Here is a 23,176-nt window from a genome sequence, read left to right on the forward strand (position 1 = left end):
GATATTTCAAGCCTTCATAGGGCAAATTCTGAACACCCTGGCAAAATTGAAAAAGACCCTTCACAACCTGGCACCAAATTTCCTTTTAAACGGTTCTCTCCTTTTTCTTTCCAAATTGTGGCCACAGTGGCAGAAACTGTTCTCTCACCCAACAGGCTTTTCCATTCTCCTTGCATTTTTATCTCTCCGCTTAGGGTTCTCCTTGAAGATTCATGCCTTCATTCAAGGAGTGCCTTCTAAATGTCAGGCAGCCTGCGGGCTTTTGGACCCAACTCAAAGAGCTACAGGGAACCTTCTTTGATCAACTCTTACCCCTCCCCCTACTCCAGCCTCCCCCGATTGTCCAATCCCACCCCGCTTCACCTTGTCCTTTAGCCACAGCGCCCAGGTGGGTGATCTGTTCACGTGTCCTTCTCCCACACTCTCCCCAAAGCCTCCTTGGCCGTTTCTCCAACGCCTGCCACAACGTGACTGCTCTATACACCAAGGAGGGGGTGAATGGCCAGTCAGTCCCGACTTTCTCATCTGAGGAACTAAAGCACGAAACTCGGATGGTTGAAGGGAACAGCCGGCCCGAAACCCTCGTGCGAGTCTTCCCCGAGAGGCGCTGGTCGCCTAGGTCCCCCGGCAGAGCGAGGAGACACGCCCCCGACCCAGCGACACACGAACCCATCCCGCCTCTCACCCCCCACGCCCGTCCCCGCCAGCGTGGCCAGGACAGACCCCGGAGCGCAAGGCGCAGGATCCAGGGGTGGTCGGGGGGCACGTGCGCGCAGGGGATGGTCAGCAGGGGGCCTCCCATCTTGGGACGCGGAGGAACCGGCCTGCCAGGAGCCGCTCGGAGGCGGGAGGGGCGGCGGCACAGCCGGAACTACAAATCCCAGGGGCGGTGGAGAGAAAGAGGCGGAAGGGACGGCCCGGGGCGGGGCGGGCGAGGCTGCAGCGGCAGGAGGGCCACGTTCTGGCTGCAGGCACTACGCGCGGAAGACCATGTCCGGGGGCAGCAGCTGCAGCCAGACCCCGAGCCGGGCCATCCCCGCCACTCACCGGGTAGTCCTCAGCGACGGCGTGCAGCTCCCCCCCGGGGACTACAGCACCACCCCCGGCGGCACGCTCTTCAGCACCACCCCGGGAGGTAGGCGCCGGCTCGCGGGGTCCGGGTGCGGGCGGGAGGAGGACGGGCCGAGCGGAGCTGGGGATCGACCACCGCCCATTGGACGGGCGAGCCGACCCCGGGGCGCGGGGACTGGGAAACACGGGTGCGGGGTTTCAGGGAGGCAGCGAGGTGACCACCGGGAGCGAGCGGGTGGCCGCGTCCCGTTGCCTGCTCTCTGGGTGCGTCCTCCGGAGCCGGGACTGCAAACTGCCCCATTAGTTCCCTCCTTCTGGGAGGTGGCTGAGCGCCCCCCACCCAAGCAGATAGGCACGCTTCCAGGATTGCCACTTGCCGAGGCGTGCTGCACCTTGTGGGTGGGTGTTGGGGGCAGTTCTTAGGCGTTGGGATCAGGGTGCCCACGGATCAAGGAGAGGACTGGCCTGGGGTTGGTTTTGGGTGGGTGGGTGGGGGGTTCTCTGTTGGGATAAATGCCTCGTGTAGAGTCCTTTTTCCTTCCCGAGGCACCCCCAGTTTTGCGTCGGGCCAGCACCGTCTGACGGAGGTTCTGGGCTGAGGGTGCTCGCCTGCCCCTGCAGCCTCGCCGCCACCTGTGGCAGATTGCCCACTTACGTGTGTGGGAACCCCGCCGACGGACCCGGGGTACGGGCAGGGCTGTGCAGAAAAACACGTTCCTCCCTCCGGGGGGAGGGGGGACCCGTGTGACCTCCCTGAGAGTGGATGAGGAAGAGGAAGCTGAGTTGGCACGGGTTGGTGCCAGCTTTGGGCTGCCCTCCGGAGCCAGGCATTCCCTCCCAACTCCGGAGCCCCGCCGCGGAGGCGCTGATGAAACCTGCCCGCTTGTTTGCATAATGAAATCCTCCTCGTGGCTCACGTCCCTCCCATCCTCGTGTTGCCCTCACCCCTTTTGCCCTTCCTCCTCCTACACCCACCTCTACTGTTCCTGCCCAAACTACTAGAAAACGGCCACAGATCCTGGCGCTGCGCTGAGACAAGGGTGCGGGTGGGGCGGGGTGCAGCCGCATCTGCCAGCGTTGGGGGCCACATGCTTATTTTTTCAGGCAGCTGTCCCTCCACCAGCGAGGTCTTGGGCTGTTTAATGCAAAACATGCCAAGTTAGAATTGTTAGGGGATCTTAGATGTTCTTGTCCAGCCATGCCGCAACCTTCTGCAGACCGTGGCACCGAGGCCCAAAAGCTTAAGAACACGTGTCCATTGTCCAATGTTACACCGTTTTCCAAGCTGAGCAAGAAATAGCAGCCAGGCATAGTGGGAAAGCTGCTCTCTCTCTCCTTTTAAAAATGACCCCAGCAAAAGTTCCCAGGGACTCTTCCTGCCACTCTTGACTCAAATTCCCTACCCGGCTGGCCTTTATGTAGCCCATGCTGCTCTGCTTTTTCTGTGTCCTGATGTGTCTTTCAGGACCTTTCCCTACCGTTTGGGGGATTTCCTTTAGTGAGGGTGTGAATCTGCTGTTCTGGGTGGACCCCGAGGCAGGCCTGAAGGCTCAGGAGGCCCTTTTTTGCACCCTTCATTGCCAGATGGGGAAAGATCAGATTGGAGGCGATACCCAGCAGTACTGTTTATTGGGAACTTTTCACTTCTGCTTTGGACTGGGAAATGGGTGTTTTTTTGGCAGACCACAGCAAATCCTCCTTTCTTTGAGGGTCTTTAGTTGGGAGAGAGGGGAAGGGGCTTCTGCATCAGAGTGTAACCAGGAGAAAGCTAGCAGTGCCAGGAGCCTATAGACCAGTCTTTCTTGTCTGGGGCGTCCAGTGGGGCAGGCACAGCTCACAGTCCATAACTGGAGACTCCTGGCTTGCCTCTGCCTCAGTTAGCCACGGTGTGAAATCTTCCTCCAAAACACACTCTACCCTAACTCAGCGGTTCTCAACCTGTGGGTCGCGACCCCTTTGGGGGTCGAACCAGGGGTCGCCTAAGACCATCAGAAAACACATATATAATTACATATTGTTTTTGTGATTAATCACTATGCTTTAATTATGTTCAATTTGTAACAATGAAAAATACATCCTGCATGTCAGATATTTACATTACGATTCATAACAGTAGGAAAATTACAGTTATGAAGTAGCAATGAAAATAATTTTATGGTTGGGGGTCACCGCAACATGAGGAACTGTATTAAAGGGCCGCGGCATTAGGAAGGTTGAGAACCACTGCCCTAACCCTTTGCCAGGGCAGAGAAGCTTGAACTAATGAGAAACGGTCATTCTGTTGCATGCTGTTTTTCAGTCTTCTGGGCGCAGTTGAGTTACCTGGGGTCCTCATTTAAATGCAGATTCTGATTCTGTCGGTTCTGGAGTAGGGTCTGAAATTCTGCATTTCTAATTAGCTTCCAGTGATTGCTTTAAATACCACACTAAGCACAATGGTTCCTTATCCATGGTTTCACTCAGCTTGGTTTCAGTTATCCATGTTCCAAAAAGATTTAGTGGAAAAGTCCAGAAATGAACAGTAAGTTTTAAATTGCACCTCATTCTGATCACGATATTTTATGGCATCCATCTCTGTCCACCTGGGGAGTGAATCATCCCTTTGTCCAGCATATGCACGCTGGACATGCTACCCGCCTGTTAGTCACTTAGGGTTTGGTACTATCCGTGGTTTCAGGCATCACTAAAGGTCTTGGAATGTGTCCCCCCCTGGATAAGGGGGGGCTACTGTACTCAGAAATTAGTAGAACATGACTTCCTTCACCTTTTTACACCTTGGGGTCTGGCAAAAAAAAGTGATGCTTCTATCCAGGTGAACTTCTCTTTAAACCAGGGTCTGGAGAGAGGGTCTGCATGGGGGCCTGCACTCATTTCCAGGAGATGCCAGGAGCTATTGAAGTAAGTGTCTAGTAGTCACTCTTGCTGAATATGGTACTGCAGTGTTTGTCCCTGGAGGAAAAGGAGCAGCCGTTGATTTGAGCCATCTTCATTCCAGTGACTCCAATTTACTTTCCAGAGTCATTTATCACCACCATCAACAACACACACACACACACACACACACACACACACACACACACGCTGAGCCACTGATCTGAAGTTAAATGTCTGGAGAACTTAAGAGGAATTTGCTGAAGGGAGTGTCGTTTATGAATATTTGGAGCCCATGGAGTCTTGAAAATCTCCAGAGCACCACAAACCAGCAGAATGTTCGGAATGGGTCAGAAACCTTCCTCTGTTCCACCCCTCCCTAACTCCCCTCCATGTTCCCAGTTCCATGTTAGACATTTGACCCAAAAGCCTACAGGGGGTTGCTTGGGTAGTAGTCATACTTAAGGCCTATACCTGGATAAACTTCATCAGAGGTAAACAGGTAGGGCTACAGGTGTTAATGACATCTTGTTTGGTTAGACAAACTTGTGCCCAGGAAGCTTACCTTGGAGCAGCTCCCAAGTGTTTGGCTATGGAACAGAGTGCGGGGAAGAGGGGTTAGGTCACTGGGCACTGAAGCTAGAGCACCCGTGTCCTGAGGCCTTAGTTACATAGAGGAGACTACATCTCACTATTTTTAAAAATATATATACTTTATTGATTTTAGAGAGAAAGGGAGAGGAAGAGAGAGACAGAAACATCAACAATGAGAGAATCATTGATTGGCTGCCTCCTGCACGACCCCCACGGGGGATGGAGCCAGCAACCCAGGCATGTGCCCCTGGCTGGAATCGAACTTGGGACCCTTCAGGCTGTAGGCCGACGCTCTATCCACTGAGCCAAACCAGCTAGGACTACATCTCACTATTAAGGACAGGTTAAAAGTAGTTGGACATTAAGGCAGCGAGGGAAATACAATGAGCCTCTTTTCTTTTTTAATTTATTTTTTCCATTGATTAAAAAAAATTTTTTTTTAATTCTTTATTATTGAAAGTATTACATGCCTCCCCCCTCCCCCCATTGACCTCTCCCAGCCCGCTTCCACCCCACAGCACAGGATGGGCCTCTTTCCACACTGACCTTAGTTTCCTTTTAAAGCATTTAGAACATTCCACACTATGTCCTCATGAGAGACTTTGACGGGGTCTTAATTGTAGAGCACCCCAAACTCCCTCCGATGCCCACGAACCTCCCTGTCTTTAAGGCACTTACCACACCCAGAATTGAAATTAGTCTGACCTCAAGGGATTGGGCTTCTAGTTGAGGAAGATGAAGACATACTTAAAGTAGAATTATAAGCATCAAAATTGTATCTATAGAGTGAAGCAACTAGACAGACACCCCCAACCCCGTAACCAGTAGAACCTGTATGATACTCAAGTGAGAATTGCCCACTGAGAGTAGTCACCCTGGTAAGCCTCGCATTCTGACAGTGCAGACAGAGCTGTTGGATTTTAATTGCATTCAAAGGTTTACATATTTTTTTCAATATCCTCAAAGGTGGTGGGGCTTATTATTTGTAAGAGGAGTTTGATTTCCTTTTTCCTGGAAGAGCAAAAAGTTTTAGATTACCAAATTCAGTGAAAGGGCCAGCAGGGTGGTACCATCTTTATCAGTTGGTAGTGAGGCATTTACACGTATGGGACTTTATTCAGTGTCGTTCCAGAAGAGAAGTTAGGAAGGAGATTGTATTGAAAAAAGGTTTCCCAGGGTGAAAGTTTTTAATGAAAGTGGTTCGTTTGTACACATAGATTCTTGCATGTTCAGACAAATGAAAAACGTGTTACTTTCTGGTCTTACCTAGATCCATGCCAGTGTTTTTTCTCCATTATGATTCATAATAAATGAATCATGTGTATTTGTTTACGTGTTTGTTCCCTAGGTTGGCCAGGGAGTTCTTTCAGAGCAGTCTTACTCATCTCTGTATCTCCACAAGTGAGTGCCAGGTCTGGTGTTTAGGATGTGAAGAGTTGAGAAGAAGCCTGGAATGAAACTATTCTCAGGCCCTGGCCAGTGTTTGAGCGTTGTCACGTGCACCAAAGGGGCACCGGTTCAATTCCTGATCAGGGCACATACACAGGTTGCCACTTTGGTCCCTGGTCTGGGGACATGCCGGAGGCAACTGATCAATGTTTCTCTCTCACATCAATGTTTTTTTCTCTCTCTCCCTCTCCCTCTCTCAAATCAATAAAAAACATTTTTTAAAAAATGCATTATCAGGGTAACCTAGTTTCTTTACCACCAGGCCCGGGTCTGAGCTGGCTTAATGATAACATTTACAGGGTATAATTGTTTATCTTGGAATGTCCAAGGGGCAGAAACTCTGTGAACTTTCCCACTTATTCCAGTGTTACAGATAATAGTATTACTGATATTACTTTCCTCAGTTATTATTGAGCAAAACGTAGAAGGAAGTGACTTCTTTATACTGAACAAGTTAGTTTTGGGGCCAGGGTCTCAGACAGTGAAATTGATGCTCCTTATTTACATGTTTGCAACCAGCATCACTGACTAGGCAGGAGCTGATGACATCTGCCCATGTCATTTGGGTGCTGAAAGACATGGACAGATGTCATCTCAAAGGGGGCCTTGTAATCCAATGTCTATGCCCATGAAAGTTCATGAGAGGGCTCAGAGACCAGGCCTCGATTATCGCCAGCTGCCCAGAGATACTTGTGTTGATGAGAATGGCCGTATCACTTGGCTGTTGCTGTCTAACAAGCCATCACAAAGCTAGTAATTTCAACAACATTCCCTGAGCATTCCTTGATGATTTTGCCTGCACTCGCTCATGTGGCTGCATACAGTTGGCAGCTGGATTGCCCTTGGCTAGAAGGTCCAAGATGGCCTTACCCACGTATCTGGGGCATTGCTGGGGACACCAGGAAGGCTGGGAGCTGTGTCTCTTCAAGACTCTAACCTGACTTATTTAGTTGGCCGTTTTCAAGACCTCTTAGGGCTCAGGCTTAGAAGTCACATAATATCACTTACGCTGTATTCTGTTGGTCAAGACATAGGGCTAGCCCAGATTCAAAGAGAGGGGAGCCCTAGCCAGTTTGGCTCAGTGGATACAGCATCCGCCTGCAGACTGAGGGGTCCCAGGTTTGATTCTGGCCAAGGGCATGTGCCCAGGTTGCGGGCTTGACCCCCAGTAGGGGGTGCACAGGAGGCAGCCAATCAATGATTCTCTCTCATCGTTCATGTTTCTATCTCTCTCTCTCCCTTCCTCTCTGAAATCAATAAAGATATATTAAAAACAAAGAGAGGAGAAATAACTGCCTTGGAATGAGGGAAACCATGTGTGTGAATAAGGATGGGAGGAGTTATGGGGGCCACATTTTCAGACCATTTTCCCTAAGAGCCAAAGTTCAAAAAATGGTCTTTGAGGGAACTTAACTGGCCAGGAGAGCCAAGGCCAGGGGTAGAAGCAAACCAGAATCACAAGCCTGTGAATCCGCTCTGGGTTTAAGAACAGAGGACACCTTCCAGAAAACATTAAGTCATCGGTCCCATGCCCCATTTCCAAGGCCTTATGTCCAGCTCCACAAAGCAAACCATACAGATGGGGCCATGATGCCAGACCACTGGGCAATGCATTCCACTTTCTGTCGTGCCTGCCCTTACTCACCACTACCTTCTCTTTCCCCTTCAAGTGGCCGGGCTTTGGGGACACTCTTCAGAGGAGCCCACACTTGCTCTGTCCTCCCATTTGAACATCCTTAATTTTTGGCAATAGGAGGGAGTTGAGTTTTTGAGCCCAGCAGTCTAAAAGTGGGTGGGAGTAAGAATACCAGGAGGTACAGGCGAGCTCTGAACTCCCTTTGGTTTCCCGGTAATGCATATAGTGTGGAAGTTAAGAACGAGGTCTCTTGTCTTAAAGAGAGTATGTGTGTGTGAAAACAAATTTTTCTTCTCAGTTCTTCAGAGTAAAAGGGTAAAGCCGGCCTATATTACTTTGCCAGAGCTGCCATAACAAAATACCACAAACTGGATAGCTTAAACAGTAGAAATGTATTTCCTCACTGTTTTGTAGGCTGGACGTCAAGATCAAAGTGCAGGCAGGGTTGGTTTCTCCTGAGGCCCCTGTCCTCAGCTTGCAGACAGCCTCTCTCTTACTGCCTCTTCACATGGTCAAGGTTGTGGCCATGGTTTGTTCCTCTGCGGTGTCTCTCTCCTATTAGGACACCAGCATATTGAACTAGGGCCCCGCCCCAATGGCTTCCTTTTAACCGAATGGCCTTTTGAAAGACCTTATCTCCAAGTACATTGAGGGACTAGAGGTTGGGACTTCAATATGAATTCAGGGGGACACAATTCACACACAAAACATAACCTGTTGGTAATGAAATTCTGGGGTCCCCTCACCCTGCTCTGTGTGGCATTTTGAAGTTTTGGGAGAGTAAATAATTATTTTAGCTTTTTTGTTCTGAAAGTCTTTACAAGCCTTGTTCCTTCTGTTTAATTTTCAAACCAACTGGCCTTATTCCCTTCAAGGGATTTCCTTGGAAGAGAGGGACTAAGCAATGGGCCTTTGCCACTCCATGACCATCCCGAGTTGGTGTTCTTGGAGCTTCTTAAGATTTCGGGCACCCAAGAAACGCCTGGATCTTGGTTCTCTTTGCAGAACTGGTGGGGGCCGAGGTGAAGAAAGATCTTGGACTGGGCACGCTTTGCTTCTCTCACCAAGACTTTCTCCCTGGCAGATCAGCTCTGCTTGCTAAACAGACAGCTCAGCCAGAAACACTGCCCAGACACCTGCGGTTCCTGCCTGGTGGTCATGGTGGTGGGCGATCCCTGGTAGATCCTGGCACGTCTGTGCACTGGCCTCCAGGTTGACCCAGAGCTGGTGAGAGCTGAATTTAAAATTGTCGGGATTATTTTGTCCTCAGACTGCTGGCTTACTTCTGAGCGCAGGCATTCAAACCTCCCCTGACCCTGTTGTGAAATGCTCTCCCTTTCCCTGGAATGGGAACAGCAGTTCTAGGAATTCCTTTCTTCTACTTTTGCTGGGCCTCAAGTCCTGCTCAGGGGAAGAATGCTTCTGCCAGGGGAGGCCCAGGGGGAAGTGAGGGATGAGCTCGGCTCAACTTACAGGAGTCGCATCCAACAGCCTTTGGAACCCGTGCGGGTACTGTGGGGAGAGGGAGGAGGGATGAAGGAAGGCCTGCCTCTCAGGGAACATCCTGTTCTGACCGAACACTCAGAAGTACTGAAGACCCCTGTGATTTTTCCAGTTGCCAGTGTGACTGCCTTGCTAACTTTAAACAGAGGTTTGTGTTTAGGACTGGAGATAGGACAGGCTAGGCCTGCCTCTGGATGTCTGGGTGGCTGTGGGGGGCAGCCTTTCTAAGTCTCAGTTTCCTGTCTGTGAGTTAAGGGTAATGTATCTCCCTCTTTGGGGGACGCATGTCAGGCTGTGAGTGCAGGGTCTGGCCCACAGGCAGGCAGTGATGACTGATGGTGATAGCTGTAGTCACCTTACCTGAAAAGCTTAGCACTCATGTATGCAATACTGTACTGGCTGCAGGGGCCATCAGTAATGCTCCCTGGCCTCCAAGCAGCTTCTAGCCTGCTTGTGTGTGCTCTCCTCATTGATTTTCTTTTCATAGCAGTTGTGTGGTTTTTTCTCACAGATGATTTTTTCTCGTAAAAGGAGTCAAGACACTCATGATCTTCTTTCATCTTCATGATGCTCCTGTGAGGTGTGGATTTTGTTAGTAACCTCCTCTGAGAGCTGAGGAACGAGTCTGCCCTCCTAGTCAAGGGGCTGGTACATGGTGGGCCCAGGTCTGAGTCCAGGCCTCGTGCTGTTTGTACCACTTTAAGCACCTGCCAACAAGGAGATCCTAAAAATAAATGGCAGCGTAACGGAGCTGGAACAGACCCTAGAGATTAGTGATAAAGCCTGGCTCCGGTTCATGCTTTAAAAATAGCTCCATGAGCCTAATCCACAACCCTTGTTTACAGGTGAGGAAACAAGACCCTGGGGGGATGTCTCAATCAGTATATACCTTCAAGCAAACTGTCCTCACCACTGAGAATGTTTGGAGAACATGCCGTTCTTGTATTTGGTGCACTTCTGGAGCTTTAAGTCCCAAAAGACACTGGTTACCAAACATGCCAAAGCCAGCGGTGGTCTTCGAGGCATGTTTCTTTGAGGCATTTTTCTTTGGGCCCAAAAAGGACGGAGGAAGCCTTCCCCTCCCCACAGGTCTCTTTCCAGGGTTGTTTTCTTCTCCCTTGATTGGTCCCAGCTTTGACCGTCTACTGGTCCTCGGTGCGGATGGGACCAAGTAAATGGTGAAATATGTCACCTGAAGCCATACAGGTCATAATAGCTAGGGTTTGTGTCTACCACTGTTCTAATCCACACAGTAACCCCCGAAAGTTGGCACTATCATCATCATCATTATCATCCCCATTCTAGAAGAAGAAACTGAGACGCCAAGAGATTGAGTAATAACTTGCCCAGAGTGGTGAGAGCTAGCAAATAGGAGAGCTGGGTTTCCAACCACCAGGCTGTAGGAAGAGCAGCAAGTATTCATCCTGAGATGCTGCGCCCACCCCCTCTCTCCACAGGGCAAGGAACTCCTGCAGCCACTGAACTTCTATTTCCCCCACACAGGCTTGTACAGCGATTCATTTAAAAAGACTTTCAGTTAGAAAATAGCCTCAGTTCTTCTCTACAGGCAGTTCAAGACCAAACCTTGAACTCTGCCTCCCCCGAACCCCCACCCCCAACAGGATCCCAGCTACACCAGTTTGAAACATGCTTTGAAATGTGGGGAATCCACCTCTGTCCTCCTGCCCTGCTGGGGGGACAAGGTTCTGGGTTCCCCTGCTCTGCACCTCCAGTCTCTCCAGTCTACGTCATCCCCAATCCACCTCCCCTATTGCCCCCTCACTTTGGGGCAGTGCAGAATTGTTGGTTGTTTGGGGTGACATGGATATTTCTCTGGCTCAGGCTGCCTGGAAGTTGGAAGACAGGGCTGATGGGGGGGCTTGGTATCTCTGTCCCCACTGGCACACACAGGATAGATCTCTCCCCTCTCCCTCTGTGGTCCACACACCCACCTCTGTTTTTAGACTTCACACAGTTGACTGCATTCATTTGTTTACACAGTGGTTCTCAACCTTCGGGCCCTTTAAATACAGTTCCTCATGTTATGACCCAACCATAAAATTATTTTCATTGCTACTTCATAACTGTAATGTTGCTACTGTTATGAATTGTAATGTAAATATCTGATATGCAGGATGTCTTAGGTGACCCCTGTGAAAGGGTCTTTCGACCGCTAGAGGGGTCGCTACCCACAGGTTGAGAACCGCTGGTTTACAGGTCTTTCTCTGACTAAATTATGAGTGTCTGAGGTCAAGAAGCTCTTACTATAGCTAACTGTTGCTTGTATCCCTAGCGCCTAGCATGGTGCTGGTACAGAGGGCTTCTGTGGGTAAATAAATGCACTCCTACATTTGGGACGTAGGATTGAACAAAGGTTGGTAATGTGTAGGTGAAGGTTAACGCTTGTCCCTGGGTTGCATAGTCCTCTTCCTTGAATACAGGATGTGGGGGTCAAGTCTAGCATGGCCAGGAGCCAGTACACACCAGCACAGAGAGGTGCAAGAGGAGTGAGTTCACCATGCCACTTCTCCAGCCCGGCAGAGGCCCCCTGGGCTTTTGGGGGAAGTCTACCTATTTTAATCCTCACCAACGATATATTTTTAGTTGATTTTTTTAGAGAGTGGAGAGAGTGAGGAGGGGGAGGAGAGAGAGGAACATCAATGTGAGAGAGATACATCAATTGGTTGCCTCCTGCATGTACCCCAACCAGAAATCAAGCCTGCAACCCAGGTATGTGCCCTTGATTGGGAATCAAACCCAAAGAGTCTGAGGGCCGTCACTCTAACCACCAAGCCAAACAGGCCAGGGCTAATCAAAAAAGTTTTAACTTGACTTACTAGGAAAGGAAATTCAGACCCTATATCCTTATTTGTTTGCTTATTGTCCTTGTATCCTTATTAGAATTTTGTATTTTTAAAAAATGCTCAATGTAAAAGATGTTCGGTTGTTTGTTTTTTTGCTTTAATCCTTATCTTACCCCCCCAGAGGTAGCCAAACACAAACCATATACAGTTAGTTCTGTGACTCTTTTTCATACAATATATTGTGAACAATGTACACTTTTCTTCTTCCAAACAGCAGCTGCACAGGCAGCAATGCACTGTAGGTCTGTCCCATGATTTATTTAATCTGTTCCTTAGTTTAAAAAAAATTAAAGTTGTGTGTGTGTGTGTAATTATACTAGAGGCCCAGTGCACAAAATTCATGCATGGGTAGGGTCCCTAGTGGCTGCCAGCTCACCTCCCTTCCCAACCCCCTGCCACCATGGCCACCACCTCTGCCGCTGGCCCTGCACCCTAGTTGAACTCCTGGTCAAACTCCCTGTTGAGGGGACAATTTACATATTAGGCTTTTATTATATAGGACTAGAGGCCCGGTGCACAAAAATTTGTGCACTCCGGGGGGGGGGGGCCTCAGCCTGGCCTATGCCCTCTTGCAGCCTGGGACCCCTCGGAGGATGTCCACCTGCTGACTTAGGCCCGCTCCCTGGGGGGGTTGGGCCCAAGCTGGCAGTCAGACATCCCTCTGGCAGCTGGCAGCCCTCGGGGGATGTCCACTTACCAGCAGGGAGCAGACCTAAGCTGCAGTCGGACATCCTTAGTGCTGCTGAGGAGGCGAGAGAGGCTCCCACCACCACTGCTGTGCTGGCAGCCATCAGCCTGGCTTGTGGCTGAGCAGAGCTCCCCCTGTGGGAGCGCACTGACCACCAGGGGACAGCTCCTGCATTGAGCATCTGCCCCCTGGTGGTCAGTGTGTGTCATAGTGACCAGTCATTCCCAGTCGTTCTGCTGTTAGGGTCAATTTGCATATTACCCTTTTATTATATGGGGTAGAGGCCTGGTGCAAGGGTGGGGGCTGGCTGGTTTGCCCTGAAGGGTGTCCCGAATCAGGGTGGGGGTCCCGCTGGGGTGCCTGGCTAGCCTGGGTGAGGGGCTGATGGCTGTTTGCAGCTGGTCACACCCCCTTCAGGGTGGGGATCCCCACTGGGGTGCCTGACCAGTCTGGATGAGGGGCTGAGGGCCATTTTCAGGCTGGCCAAGCCCCTCCAGCGATGGACGCTCTCAGCCTCTCCTTTTATTCTTTTTTCTTTTTTTATTCTGGTATTTATTTACCTTCTATAATTGAAACTTTGTAGCCTTGAGAGGAGCTCAGAGCCGGCCAGGGCGGGTGGGAGGGAAGCCTCCTGCTCACTCCAGCTCCATGGCCACGGCCGGCTGAAAGCAGGTATCTGGGGTTTATTTATCTTCTATAATTGAAACTTTGTTGCTTTGAGTGGAGCTCAGAGCTGCCACAGCAGCTTGGCTTCCTCCATCATTGGGGCAAGCAAGCCTCCTGCTTGCTCCAGCTCTGTCGCTGCTGGCTGCCATCTTGGTTGGGTTAATTTGCATATAGTCACTCTGATTGGCTGGTGGGCATGCCTTAAGGCGTAGTGAAGGTATGGTCAATTTGCATGTTTGTCTTTTATTAGTGTAGATTATTCTGTCTACTTTTGTATGTGCTTGATTTTTTTCCAGAATAGAAGTATTTTAAAGTTACTATATGTAAATAGTTTATATATGTAAATAGTTAAAACTCAAAAGTATTAAAAGGCTTCTAACAAAACAGCAACCTCTTGCCTCTCCCACCCCATCTCACCCTTCAGAAACAACTAACAACATTTTTCAGCTTTCATCTATTGACTTGCTTTTTTGATAGATGATAATTTATTGGCATGCATACACCACCCTTTTTCTCCTCCTATTCTCCCAATATAATTATATCACAAAATTTTAAAAACACATATTCATTACTTTTATTGCTATGACTCTATGAGCCAACTAGAAATGGAGTTTCTATTTTTTACAGCTTAAAAACAATTGCTCTAGGGCAGTGGTTCTCAACCTTTCCACTGCCCTACAGCATTCTGGAGACTGGTGGCTCAATCTGGTGGCTAGCTGAGGTTTTTCCCCCTGGGGAACCCCCTCTCCAAATCAGTTTCTGTAGGGCTTTATCGTTACTCATTATCCTGAAGCAGGGGAGGGGATTTGAGGCTCACCATTCAGAAAGTCAGCTTTAGCTTAATTTCCCCTCCCTCCTGGGGTGAGGAGCACATGGCAGCCCTGCATGTTATCAGCCCCCATCCCCTTCCCCATCTGCTTCTAATCCCTGCACCTCCCTGGGGTTCTCTGGGGCAGCCCCAGTTGCTTCACATTATAACCTCCACACCCCACCCCTGCATTTAGGTGTCCCCTTTTCCCTCTCTGTTCGCACCATTTCTCTGCTCACCTTCTGTCTTTATATATTGTGATTTGGGAACAGTTTGAGCCTCACCTGCATCCCAGCTGAAGCCTGTGCTTCTGTTTCTTAGTGTTTTACATGACTTTTGAGAGGAGCAGCAGGAAAACTGCTGCGCTCTGCCATCTTGAAGCCTGTTAGATCCTCAAAAACTCTTGTTTGTAGAAACCTAGTGGAGTTGGGTCATTTTCCCAAATATGGAGAGAGGACGTAGGCCCTCGGCTAAAGAGAGTTGTGTGGAGACCGCCTGGTGTGATATCCACACTCCCCAGAAGACCTCACCTGACAGCGCCCTCCAGCACTGCTGCTCAGGCCTCACAGGGACCCCCTCTGGCATCCCCTCTGGTGTCCATTTCCTGTCCCTAAAGGCAGGCCAAGTCCCCAGCACCAGGAGGCCACAGCAACCTTCCAGCCAAGAGTTCCTATTTTTGACAATATGGAACTGTGTGTGTATTTTGTTTACGTTTTCCTCATCTCTGGGAGGTGTAGGGAATTTCCAGAAGATCACTGTTAACCGAAGCTGTGTAGTGGTGAATCCCATGAAGGGATGGAAGGGAAAAGGCTTTAACAAGCCCAAGCACTTCGTAGGAAACATTCCCACCACATTGATCGGTAGCTTCCGTTCCTCATCCTTCCCAACTAAATCAGAGGTGGCCTTGTGGTCTCTCTCCTTCCCCCCGCTTGGTGCCTTGTCAGCAGGCTTTCTGAACACCAGTGTCTACCCTCCGCAGCTAAAATGCCCTCGGGGTGGGTGTCTTAGATGCTACCTCTGCCATCACTTAGTTTGTAGATTTTATTAGCACAAATGAGGGTTTGGCAAAAGTAGGTTTACGGTTGTGAGTACGTGAAACACAGAGTTCATTCATGTATTATTATTGATGAATTATTGTTTTCCATACAAACAACTGTAAACCTACTTTGCCTCACCCTGTATTAAATTATATCCTGTTATGTATTAAAAGGAAATTTGATACCACCCACTATATATGGAAAACCAGATTCGCTTGCCATTAATAGAAAGTAACTATAAAAAGAAATATAATGACAACAAGACAGTTTAAAATTCTAGCTGGATTCCCCTGGCTGTGGAAGGCTTTGAACCTGAGGCCTGCTCTTGGTTGAGAAGGGAGCAATCGGCAAATGTTAGTGAGCTGTTATATTACTGGTGCTTCTGAGGGGATCAGGAATAACCTCTCACTGTTCACTGTCGTTTGATGGATCAGCTGGGTCTCCCACGAGGACCCTGAGTCCCGTACTTTAGAAAACACCCCTTTTTAAGTATCACAGGATGGGTCCAATATGTTGTTTTAGGATAGTGAATGATTCCATAAGACTTGGTCCCTACCTTAGGGTGACACCTGTGAAAAGAGAACAGAAAGAAAATGAATGGAACTCAGACCATCTACAAACCTTGAAGTGCGGTGGCGCCTCAGAGCAATGGATAAACCGGTGCCAGGGACAGAGCAGGCTGGCACAGGGAGGTGGACTTAACAGGAGACCCTTTTGTGGGCCTTTCCTCTCCACAAAGCCCAGGCAGGGACATTCTCATTTCTACTAGTCGGGGAATGCCTTGTTTTTTTTTGACCACACATTTGTAAAATGGAGTGAAAGATCCTGGATATCCCCTGAGGGTGCTAAAAGGATGGGATTGAAGAGTAAAAAAACACACCTTGTCCACCGTGGGACATGATTGTCCAAGTAATAACGCTGAGCTCCAATGAGGTCAGTGAATTGGTGGGCTTGAGGGAGCGAGCGCAGGGTGTGCCAAGCTCTGAGTGGAGAAAGGACGCAGTCTGGTGGCCAGTGGGCCCCTTCTTCCATCAGAGTGCCCCTCGCAACGGGGAATCAGGGCAGTTTGGTGGCAGCAGAGCCCTAGGCACCTGAATAAGTCTCGTTCCACCTTTTATAGGTCTGTCTTTTTTTAAAACATATTTTTAAAAATTTATTTTGAGAGAGAGGGGGAGGGAGAAGAAGAGAGAGTAAGAAACATCAATCGTCTGCCTCCTGCACACCCCCTACTGGAGCTCAGGCCCACAACACATGCATATGCCCTGGCCAGAATCAAACCAGTATCCCTTCGGTGCACAGGACGCCACACAACCTGGCGATAGGCCAGGCTTTTACAGGAGGACCTGCTGCCTGTGCTGCGGCCATGCCTCAGAGACGTGGAAAAATGAGCAGGCAGGGGGTTCAAAGTGGCTCTACCAGTGTCCCTGTTCCCTTCCAGGTACCAGGATCATCTATGACCGCAAGTTCCTGATGGAGTGTCGGAATTCACCTGTGACCAAAACACCCCCACGGGACCTGCCCACCATTCCGGGGGTCACTAGCCCTATAAGTGACGAGCCCCCCACTGAAGCCAGCCAGAACCACCTGCAGAACAGCCCTGAAGATAAGCCAGCGGGCGGTGAGTGGCCGGGCTTGGCCAGGGTCTTCTTTGGGATGGGCATGTATGTGGCTTGAGAGTCCTTGCCACTAGGGGGAGTTCCAGGGAGGGACTGAGAGTGACTGTCTCACCTGTGGAGCAGCTCAGAGTCCAGAGGGAGTCGGGTAAGGATTGGGGGAATGGTGGGGAGAACTTTCATCAGTACCAACTTTCCCCATGAAAGGGGCCCAAGAACCACAGAAAAGATGATTTGGCCTCATCAGGTAATCTAATCAGTGGCGAGCTTGATTGAGATGGAAGAGGCCCCACATAGCAAATTTCCTAAGTGTGCCCCTTTATATAATTGTTCCTAAAGCTACACCTTGCATCTGCAACACTAGAAACACATCCACGATATTCATGTATAGGAGACGACTTTTCAAAGACATGGTGTACTTGTCCCCCAAGGAAATTACATGTCTATGGGCTCAGAAAGGCATCCAGGATGCCTTCTGTCAGGGTATCATCCACTAGTGGATTCCTGATGAATAGTAGAAACGCAACCAGTTATTTGCAGGTTTGCCATGGGGTCTCTAAGCCCTTCTGATCCCTCCTTCCTTCCCGCCAAGTCATCAGAACAGCCCCCCTGGCAGAGGTGTGTGTGAATGTAATCTTTGTGGCACCGTGACTGGCTCATCAGAGTGTCTGAGCTCTCCCACTATGGGAGGATGCAGTGTAAGCACTTGCAGACAAACCGAGTCAGCCTGGGACTCGTCCGCCCTTCACCCGGAAGGCAGTACACCAGGCCCTACAGGAAGCAGCTGAGACCTCGGGCTGGGCTGGCTCTGCTGACAGCAGCAGAATCCATCTACCAGGAGCCTGCAGGACATGAATCATAATTACCTTGGGAACCCCACAGCCCAAGACAGGAGACAGTTGCCTTGCCTTTCAGGCTTGGAGAGCAGTGGGAGGGTGGGAAGAGACGCAGAGAGCGATGAGGACAGCCCTGGTTAGCGGGGTTTCCTGCAGTGTGTTAAAGGATGGAGAGAAGGAGGAACAGATTCACGTGGCTGGTGGCACGGTGCCTTCTACCCCTACTTTTTGCTTCAAATCAAAGACTGGAAGTTGAGGGTGGAGGTGCAACTCCTGAAGTTTTTCTAAAAAATATTTCTATTGATTTCAGAGAGGAAGGGAGAGGGAGAGAGAGATAGAAACATCAATGATGAGAGAGTCACTGATTGGCTGCCTCCTGCACACCCCACACTGGGGATCGACCCCACAACCTGCGCATGTGCCCTGACTGGGAATTGAACCTTGACCTCCTCCTGGTTCATAGATTAATGCTAAACCACTGAGCCATGCCGGCTGGGCACTCCTGAAATGGTTAAGTCACCACTACGTGAAGGCTGTCCCTTGTCCCCACTTGCATATTCCCTTATATCCCAGTTTCTAGAGCTGCTCTGGCCATAACAAATGCAGGGTTGGCCCAGTGGTGCCCCAGGCAGCAACCTTACCCACAATAATAACCTAGTAGTTTCTCACAGCTGTGATGGGGTGAGATGGTAAGGGAGGGACATCATTTTTCATTTTGCTGAACTGGATGTAAGAAGCCAAGGCTCCTGGTCTTGGACCCACATATTTGTGTTACTGTAACTAGAAGAAGAGGTCAGTTGTTTCTCTGTGGGGCTAGAGCAGGCATCTTACTATGTAGAACCTTGGGCCTTGCCCAGGAGATGCTGAATGAGGCAGTTCTATTAAAAAGAAAATCTGCAGCATGAATGCCTTGGAAATTTTTTTTTTTAATATATTTTTTATTGATTAAGATATTACATATGTGTCCTTGTCCCCACGTTACCCTCTACCCCCCCCCCCCCGCCCCCCCCCGCTCATGCCCTCACCCCCCCCGTTGTCCATGTCCATTGATTAGGCCTATATGCTTGCATATAAGTCCTTTGGTTGATCTTTCCCCCTTACCCCCACCCTCCCCTACCTTCCCTCCAAGTCCTGACAGTCATCAGCTTATGTTGTTCATTATATTCCACAAATGAGTGAGATCATGTGGTATTTATCCGCTCTCCAGTTCCATCCATGCTGTGGCAAATGGTCAGAGTTCCTTTTTCTTCTTCCTCTTCTTAAAGAATACCTTTCAGCATTTCATATAATGCTGGTTTGGTGGTGATGAACTCCTTTAGCTTTTTCTTATCCGTGAAGCTCTTTATCTGACCTTCTATTCTGAATGATAGCTTTGCTGGATAAAGTAATCTTGGTTGCAGGTTCTTGCTATTCATCACTTTGAATATTTCTTGCCACTCTCTTCTGGCCTGCATGGTTTCTGTTGAGAAATCAGCTGACAGTCGTATGGGTACGCCCTTGTAGGTAACTGACTGTCTTTCTCTTGCTGCTTTTAAGATTCTCTCTTTATCTTTTGCTCTTGGCATTTTAATTATGATGTGTCTTGGTGTGGTCCTCTTTGGATTCCTTTTGTTTGGGGTTCTCTGCGCTTCCTGGACTTGTAAGTTCATTTCTTTCACCAGGTAGGGGAAGTTTTCTGTCATTATTTCTTCAAAAAGGTTTTCAATATCTTGCCCTCTCTCTCCTTCTGGTACCCCTATAATTCTGATGTTGGTACGCTTGAAGTTGTCCCAGAGGTTCCTTACACTATCTTCATATTTTTGGAATCTCTTTTCTTTTTTCTTTTTCAGTTGGTTATTTTTTGTTTCTTTGTATTTCAAATCTTTGACTTGATTCTTGGGATCCTCTTTTCTGCTGCTGGATCTCTGTAAATTATTCTTTATTTCAGTCAGTGTATGCTTAATTTCTAGTTGGTCCTTTTTCATGTCCTCCATGGTCTCACTATACTTATTGAGGGATTCATTAAATTTATCGGCAGTTTCCATAAAATTCTTGAAAAACCTTATAAACGTGGCCTTGAACTCTATATCTAATCGTTTGCTTTCCTCCATTTCTGCCATTTGTGACCTGTTTCTTTGTCTCCGCATTTTGGCAGCTTCCCTGTGTTGATAGAGTGGCCCTGCGCGCCAGGTGTCCTGTAGGGCCCAGTAGCTCAGCCTCCCCAGTTACCTGGGGTGGACACTCTTGGTGCACTCTTGGTGCCTTGGTTGTTGTAGACTCACTGGGAGGAATTGACCTCCAGGCCAATTGGCTGTGAGAATCAGCTGTGTCTAAAGTGGGAGAACTTCTGTGCTGAAGACACCCTTCTGGAGCAAGACTTGCTTCAGTGGGGCTTTGGTGCTCACTGAGTCTGCTCCCTGAGTGTGTCCCTTATGGATCTGAGGAGTTGCAATCTGGATGGTCCAGTGGCTCCTGGATCTAAGGAGGTGCTAATTCAGCCTCTGCCTGAGGCCACACAGCAGGAGCCACGAAGAGGCTCAGCTGTGAAGCAATGCAAGCCGCTGCGGGGTATTGGGCCTTCTCTTGGAAGTTCCAGGTCTGCCTGGCTGGGCTGCAGTTAGGTACATTCACATGCAAAAGCCTCTGCCGCAGCCTGGGTGGGGCGGGGTCTCAGGGAATCAAAGGGCGGATCAGGGAGCTATGGCCGATTCTCCGCCCGGAGTCGCGGGTCTCAGTGTCCCGGTAACGGCTGCAAGCACCTCTGAGGGAAAGCCGCCTTCAAGTTCGCCCGCTGCCGGACAGACCAGCTTCTCCCCGTATGAGACCTGGGTCCCCAGAGACTTCCCGGAACCGGAGTTCAGAGCAGTCGGGAGTTTGTGATTCAAAAAGGCAGCCGCGTCCTCAGGCGCCACCCCCTTTCCTCGCGCGCACGAGCCGCCGTACCTCTGCACTTCACCTCCGCAGCGCCTCTGGCTCTCAGCGTGCTTCTCTTTCCTTCTAGTTGTAGAATTTACACTCAGCCAGCCTTTCTGTTGTTCTGGATGATGTTTGCTCAGTTCTTTGCGGTAATTTTCAATTGTTGTGGGAGGCGACAATTTCCCGGTGTTTACCTATGCCGCCATCTTAGTTTCTCCTCAATGCCTTGGAAATTTTAATGGAAACGGGAGTGAGGGCAGTGAGTGGCTGAATTATTGCAGGGTCAATCAGAGTGTGCTGAGTGGGTTATGGCATCATTTTCTTAACCAAAAGTTGGGACACGTGCTCCAAAAAGCTCTATGGAATAATTAAGGACTATTTTTCTATGACATTGTATTTATGTCAATTCATAAGTAATCATTCATTCTTATAAAAAATAATAAAAAGTATTCAAAATTCAGGACTATCACCTCTCCTATAGGAGACCTGGCCTCTGTGCTTTTGGGATTGGGGAAGAGAGCACAGCTAGACAGGGCACCTTCAGATCGATGTTTCCAGGAATGCCTAGTGTAGTCCTGCCTTCGCCTCCATTCTCCTTGCCAACATAAATTTGGCCTCTGCTCTTCTTGTAGGAACACCAGAATGAAAAGATAACACATCTCCCTGGCTTCTAAAATGTCAGTTCTAGTGGTTGAGCGTCAACCTAGGAACCAGGAGGTCACAGTTCGATTCCCAGTCAGGCTGCGCTTGGGTTGCAGGCTCAATCCCCAGTAGGAGGCGTGCAGGAGGCAGCCGATCAATGATTCTCTCTCATCATTGAAGTTTCTGTCTCTCTCTCCCTCTCCCTTCCTCTCTGAAACCAATAAAATATATTTTAAAAAATAAAATGTAAAAATAAAACAAATGTCAGTTCTACCAATCACCATTGCTCACCTGGCCCTCTGTCCTTTCTCTCACCAGGTGAAGAGTCACAGTTTGAGATGGACATTTAAAGGACCAGCCAGCAGATCGAGCAATGCCTCTGGGCCTCTCTGGCCCTTCTCCAGAGAAGCGTCACACCGCCAGTTATCATCCTGGGCAGGCACTGGGTGGGGGTCCACCACCCCAGTCCTCTGCTCCCTCAGTCAGGGCACCAGTCCCCCCTTCCTCTTGGTGAACACCAGCAGATACCTCTTTGTGCCTCCATTCATGCAAGAGCTGGCACCCCAAGGGAGTGACTCTCAAGAGCACACACCCTGCAGCCTGGGGCCAGGAAGTGGACTTGGAGGAGCCCTTCTGAATGACCATCGGCTCTCTTCCTCTGAGGGCACACAGCCCCTTCCTTAAGTTGGTGTGCTTGGGGAAGTCCCCCTCCCCTACTTCCTCAACAGAGGAAATAAAAGCCACTGTTGCCCTTGGGCCAGAACTTGGCCCCTGTCTGAGCTTTTTTCTACTCCATGGGGATAGCTAACACCAACTACTCTGCACAGTGCATGTAAAGCACTTTCCTGTACGTTATCTCCTTCGATTCTCATGCTGATCTGTGACGGAAGTAGAGCAAGTGTCATCCTCACTTTACAGCTCGGAAGCCAAAATCACACACTAGCAAAAGGAGAGGTGGGACTGGGTGTGAACTGCGCCACGTTCCATCTCTTGTTTTTTCAGTGGTGGGTGCCGCCTCTTTTCTGGGCTTTGTTTCCTAAGCCTGGCAAGTGACCTGTCACCTTCACTCTGTGCTTCGTTCATGCAAGAATCAAAGGGAAGAGCCTGAGCCTTGGCCAGTGTAGAGCCTCTTCGATCCATGTGCCCCTGGTATTCGTTGAGTGATCCCTTTGTGTGAGCTGCCATTAGGGATACAAACATGAGACAAGCCCTCTCTCTCGCTCTCTCTCTTTTTTCCACCAGCTTTCTGCTTTACCATTTCATTGAAGCATACGATTTACCCATTAAGAAAAGTAGCACAAAAGAGATTATATAGGATTAGTTACCAGCAAGTGGTCCATGCAAATGGAGGCTTCATAGAAGTGGCATTACAGTTGTTCCTGAGAAGGAGCAGGCTGGGCGGAGGCAGGTGCCCAGTGTTTCCGGGATCGGGTGGTCTTATGGATTCAGGGTGTGCAAGGACAGGACATCAAGTTGCCTGCTTTGGCCAGAGCAGGCAATTTATATGAGTGGGGATGGCTTTTATAAATGTCTAAAAAAGGCCAGATCTCGAAGGGCCTTCCTTGGATGCCAAGCAGATGTGGAGGAGCCCTTCTGAATGATCTGGCTCTGTAAGCACTTTCCTAGACATTATCTCATTTTTGATTCTCATGCTGATCCTGTGACAAGTAGAGCAAGTGTCATTCTCATTTTACAGCTTAGAAGACCAGCTCAGAAGTTAAAGTCACACACTAGGAAATGAGAGATGGGCCTGGGTTTGGACTGGGTGTTTGCTGAGAAACAAGGTGTTTCTCATCATAGGCTGGGGGGTGATGGCCTCCGGCCAAGTGGCAGTGGCTGACATGGACTTGACAAGCTCTGTGCTCATAGCACTGGTCAATCTGCTGTTTGGGGAGAAGCAGGCCTTAGTGGCCAAGTCCCTGGCCTGGCCTTTTCTGTAGCTGAGTTGGAGTCCCCTTCCTGCGGCTGGAATCCATGTGGCTGGTGATGGTCTGTGGAAGGGC

The 23,176-nt window shown here is 49.5% G+C and overlaps 1 protein-coding gene across 1 annotated transcript; it reads left to right on the forward strand.

The window, feature by feature from the left end:
* Positions 1–908: 908 nt before the first annotated feature.
* EIF4EBP1 (eukaryotic translation initiation factor 4E binding protein 1) lies at positions 909–21,940 on the forward strand. Its single transcript, XM_036300158.1, has 3 exons — positions 909–1,135; positions 16,626–16,805; positions 21,492–21,940. The coding sequence occupies exons 1-3, from the start codon at positions 991–993 to the stop codon at positions 21,521–21,523; spliced, it is 357 nt and encodes a 118-aa protein (XP_036156051.1). The 5' UTR covers positions 909–990; the 3' UTR covers positions 21,524–21,940.
* The last annotated feature ends 1,236 nt before the right edge of the window (positions 21,941–23,176 follow it).

This window comes from Myotis myotis, unplaced genomic scaffold, assembly GCF_014108235.1.
Source record: "Myotis myotis isolate mMyoMyo1 unplaced genomic scaffold, mMyoMyo1.p scaffold_m19_p_3, whole genome shotgun sequence".
In the NCBI taxonomy this organism is placed as follows: domain Eukaryota; kingdom Metazoa; phylum Chordata; class Mammalia; order Chiroptera; family Vespertilionidae; genus Myotis; species Myotis myotis.

Coding starts and splice junctions, on each gene's coding strand:
- EIF4EBP1 (XM_036300158.1), top strand. CDS start 991: ATGTCCGGGGGCAGCAGCTGCAGCCAGACCCCGAGCCGGGCCATCCCC. Junction 1,136..16,625: donor CTTCAGCACCACCCCGGGAG/GTAGGCGCCGGC, acceptor GTTCCCTTCCAG/GTACCAGGATCATCTATGAC. Junction 16,806..21,491: donor TGAAGATAAGCCAGCGGGCG/GTGAGTGGCCGG, acceptor TTCTCTCACCAG/GTGAAGAGTCACAGTTTGAG.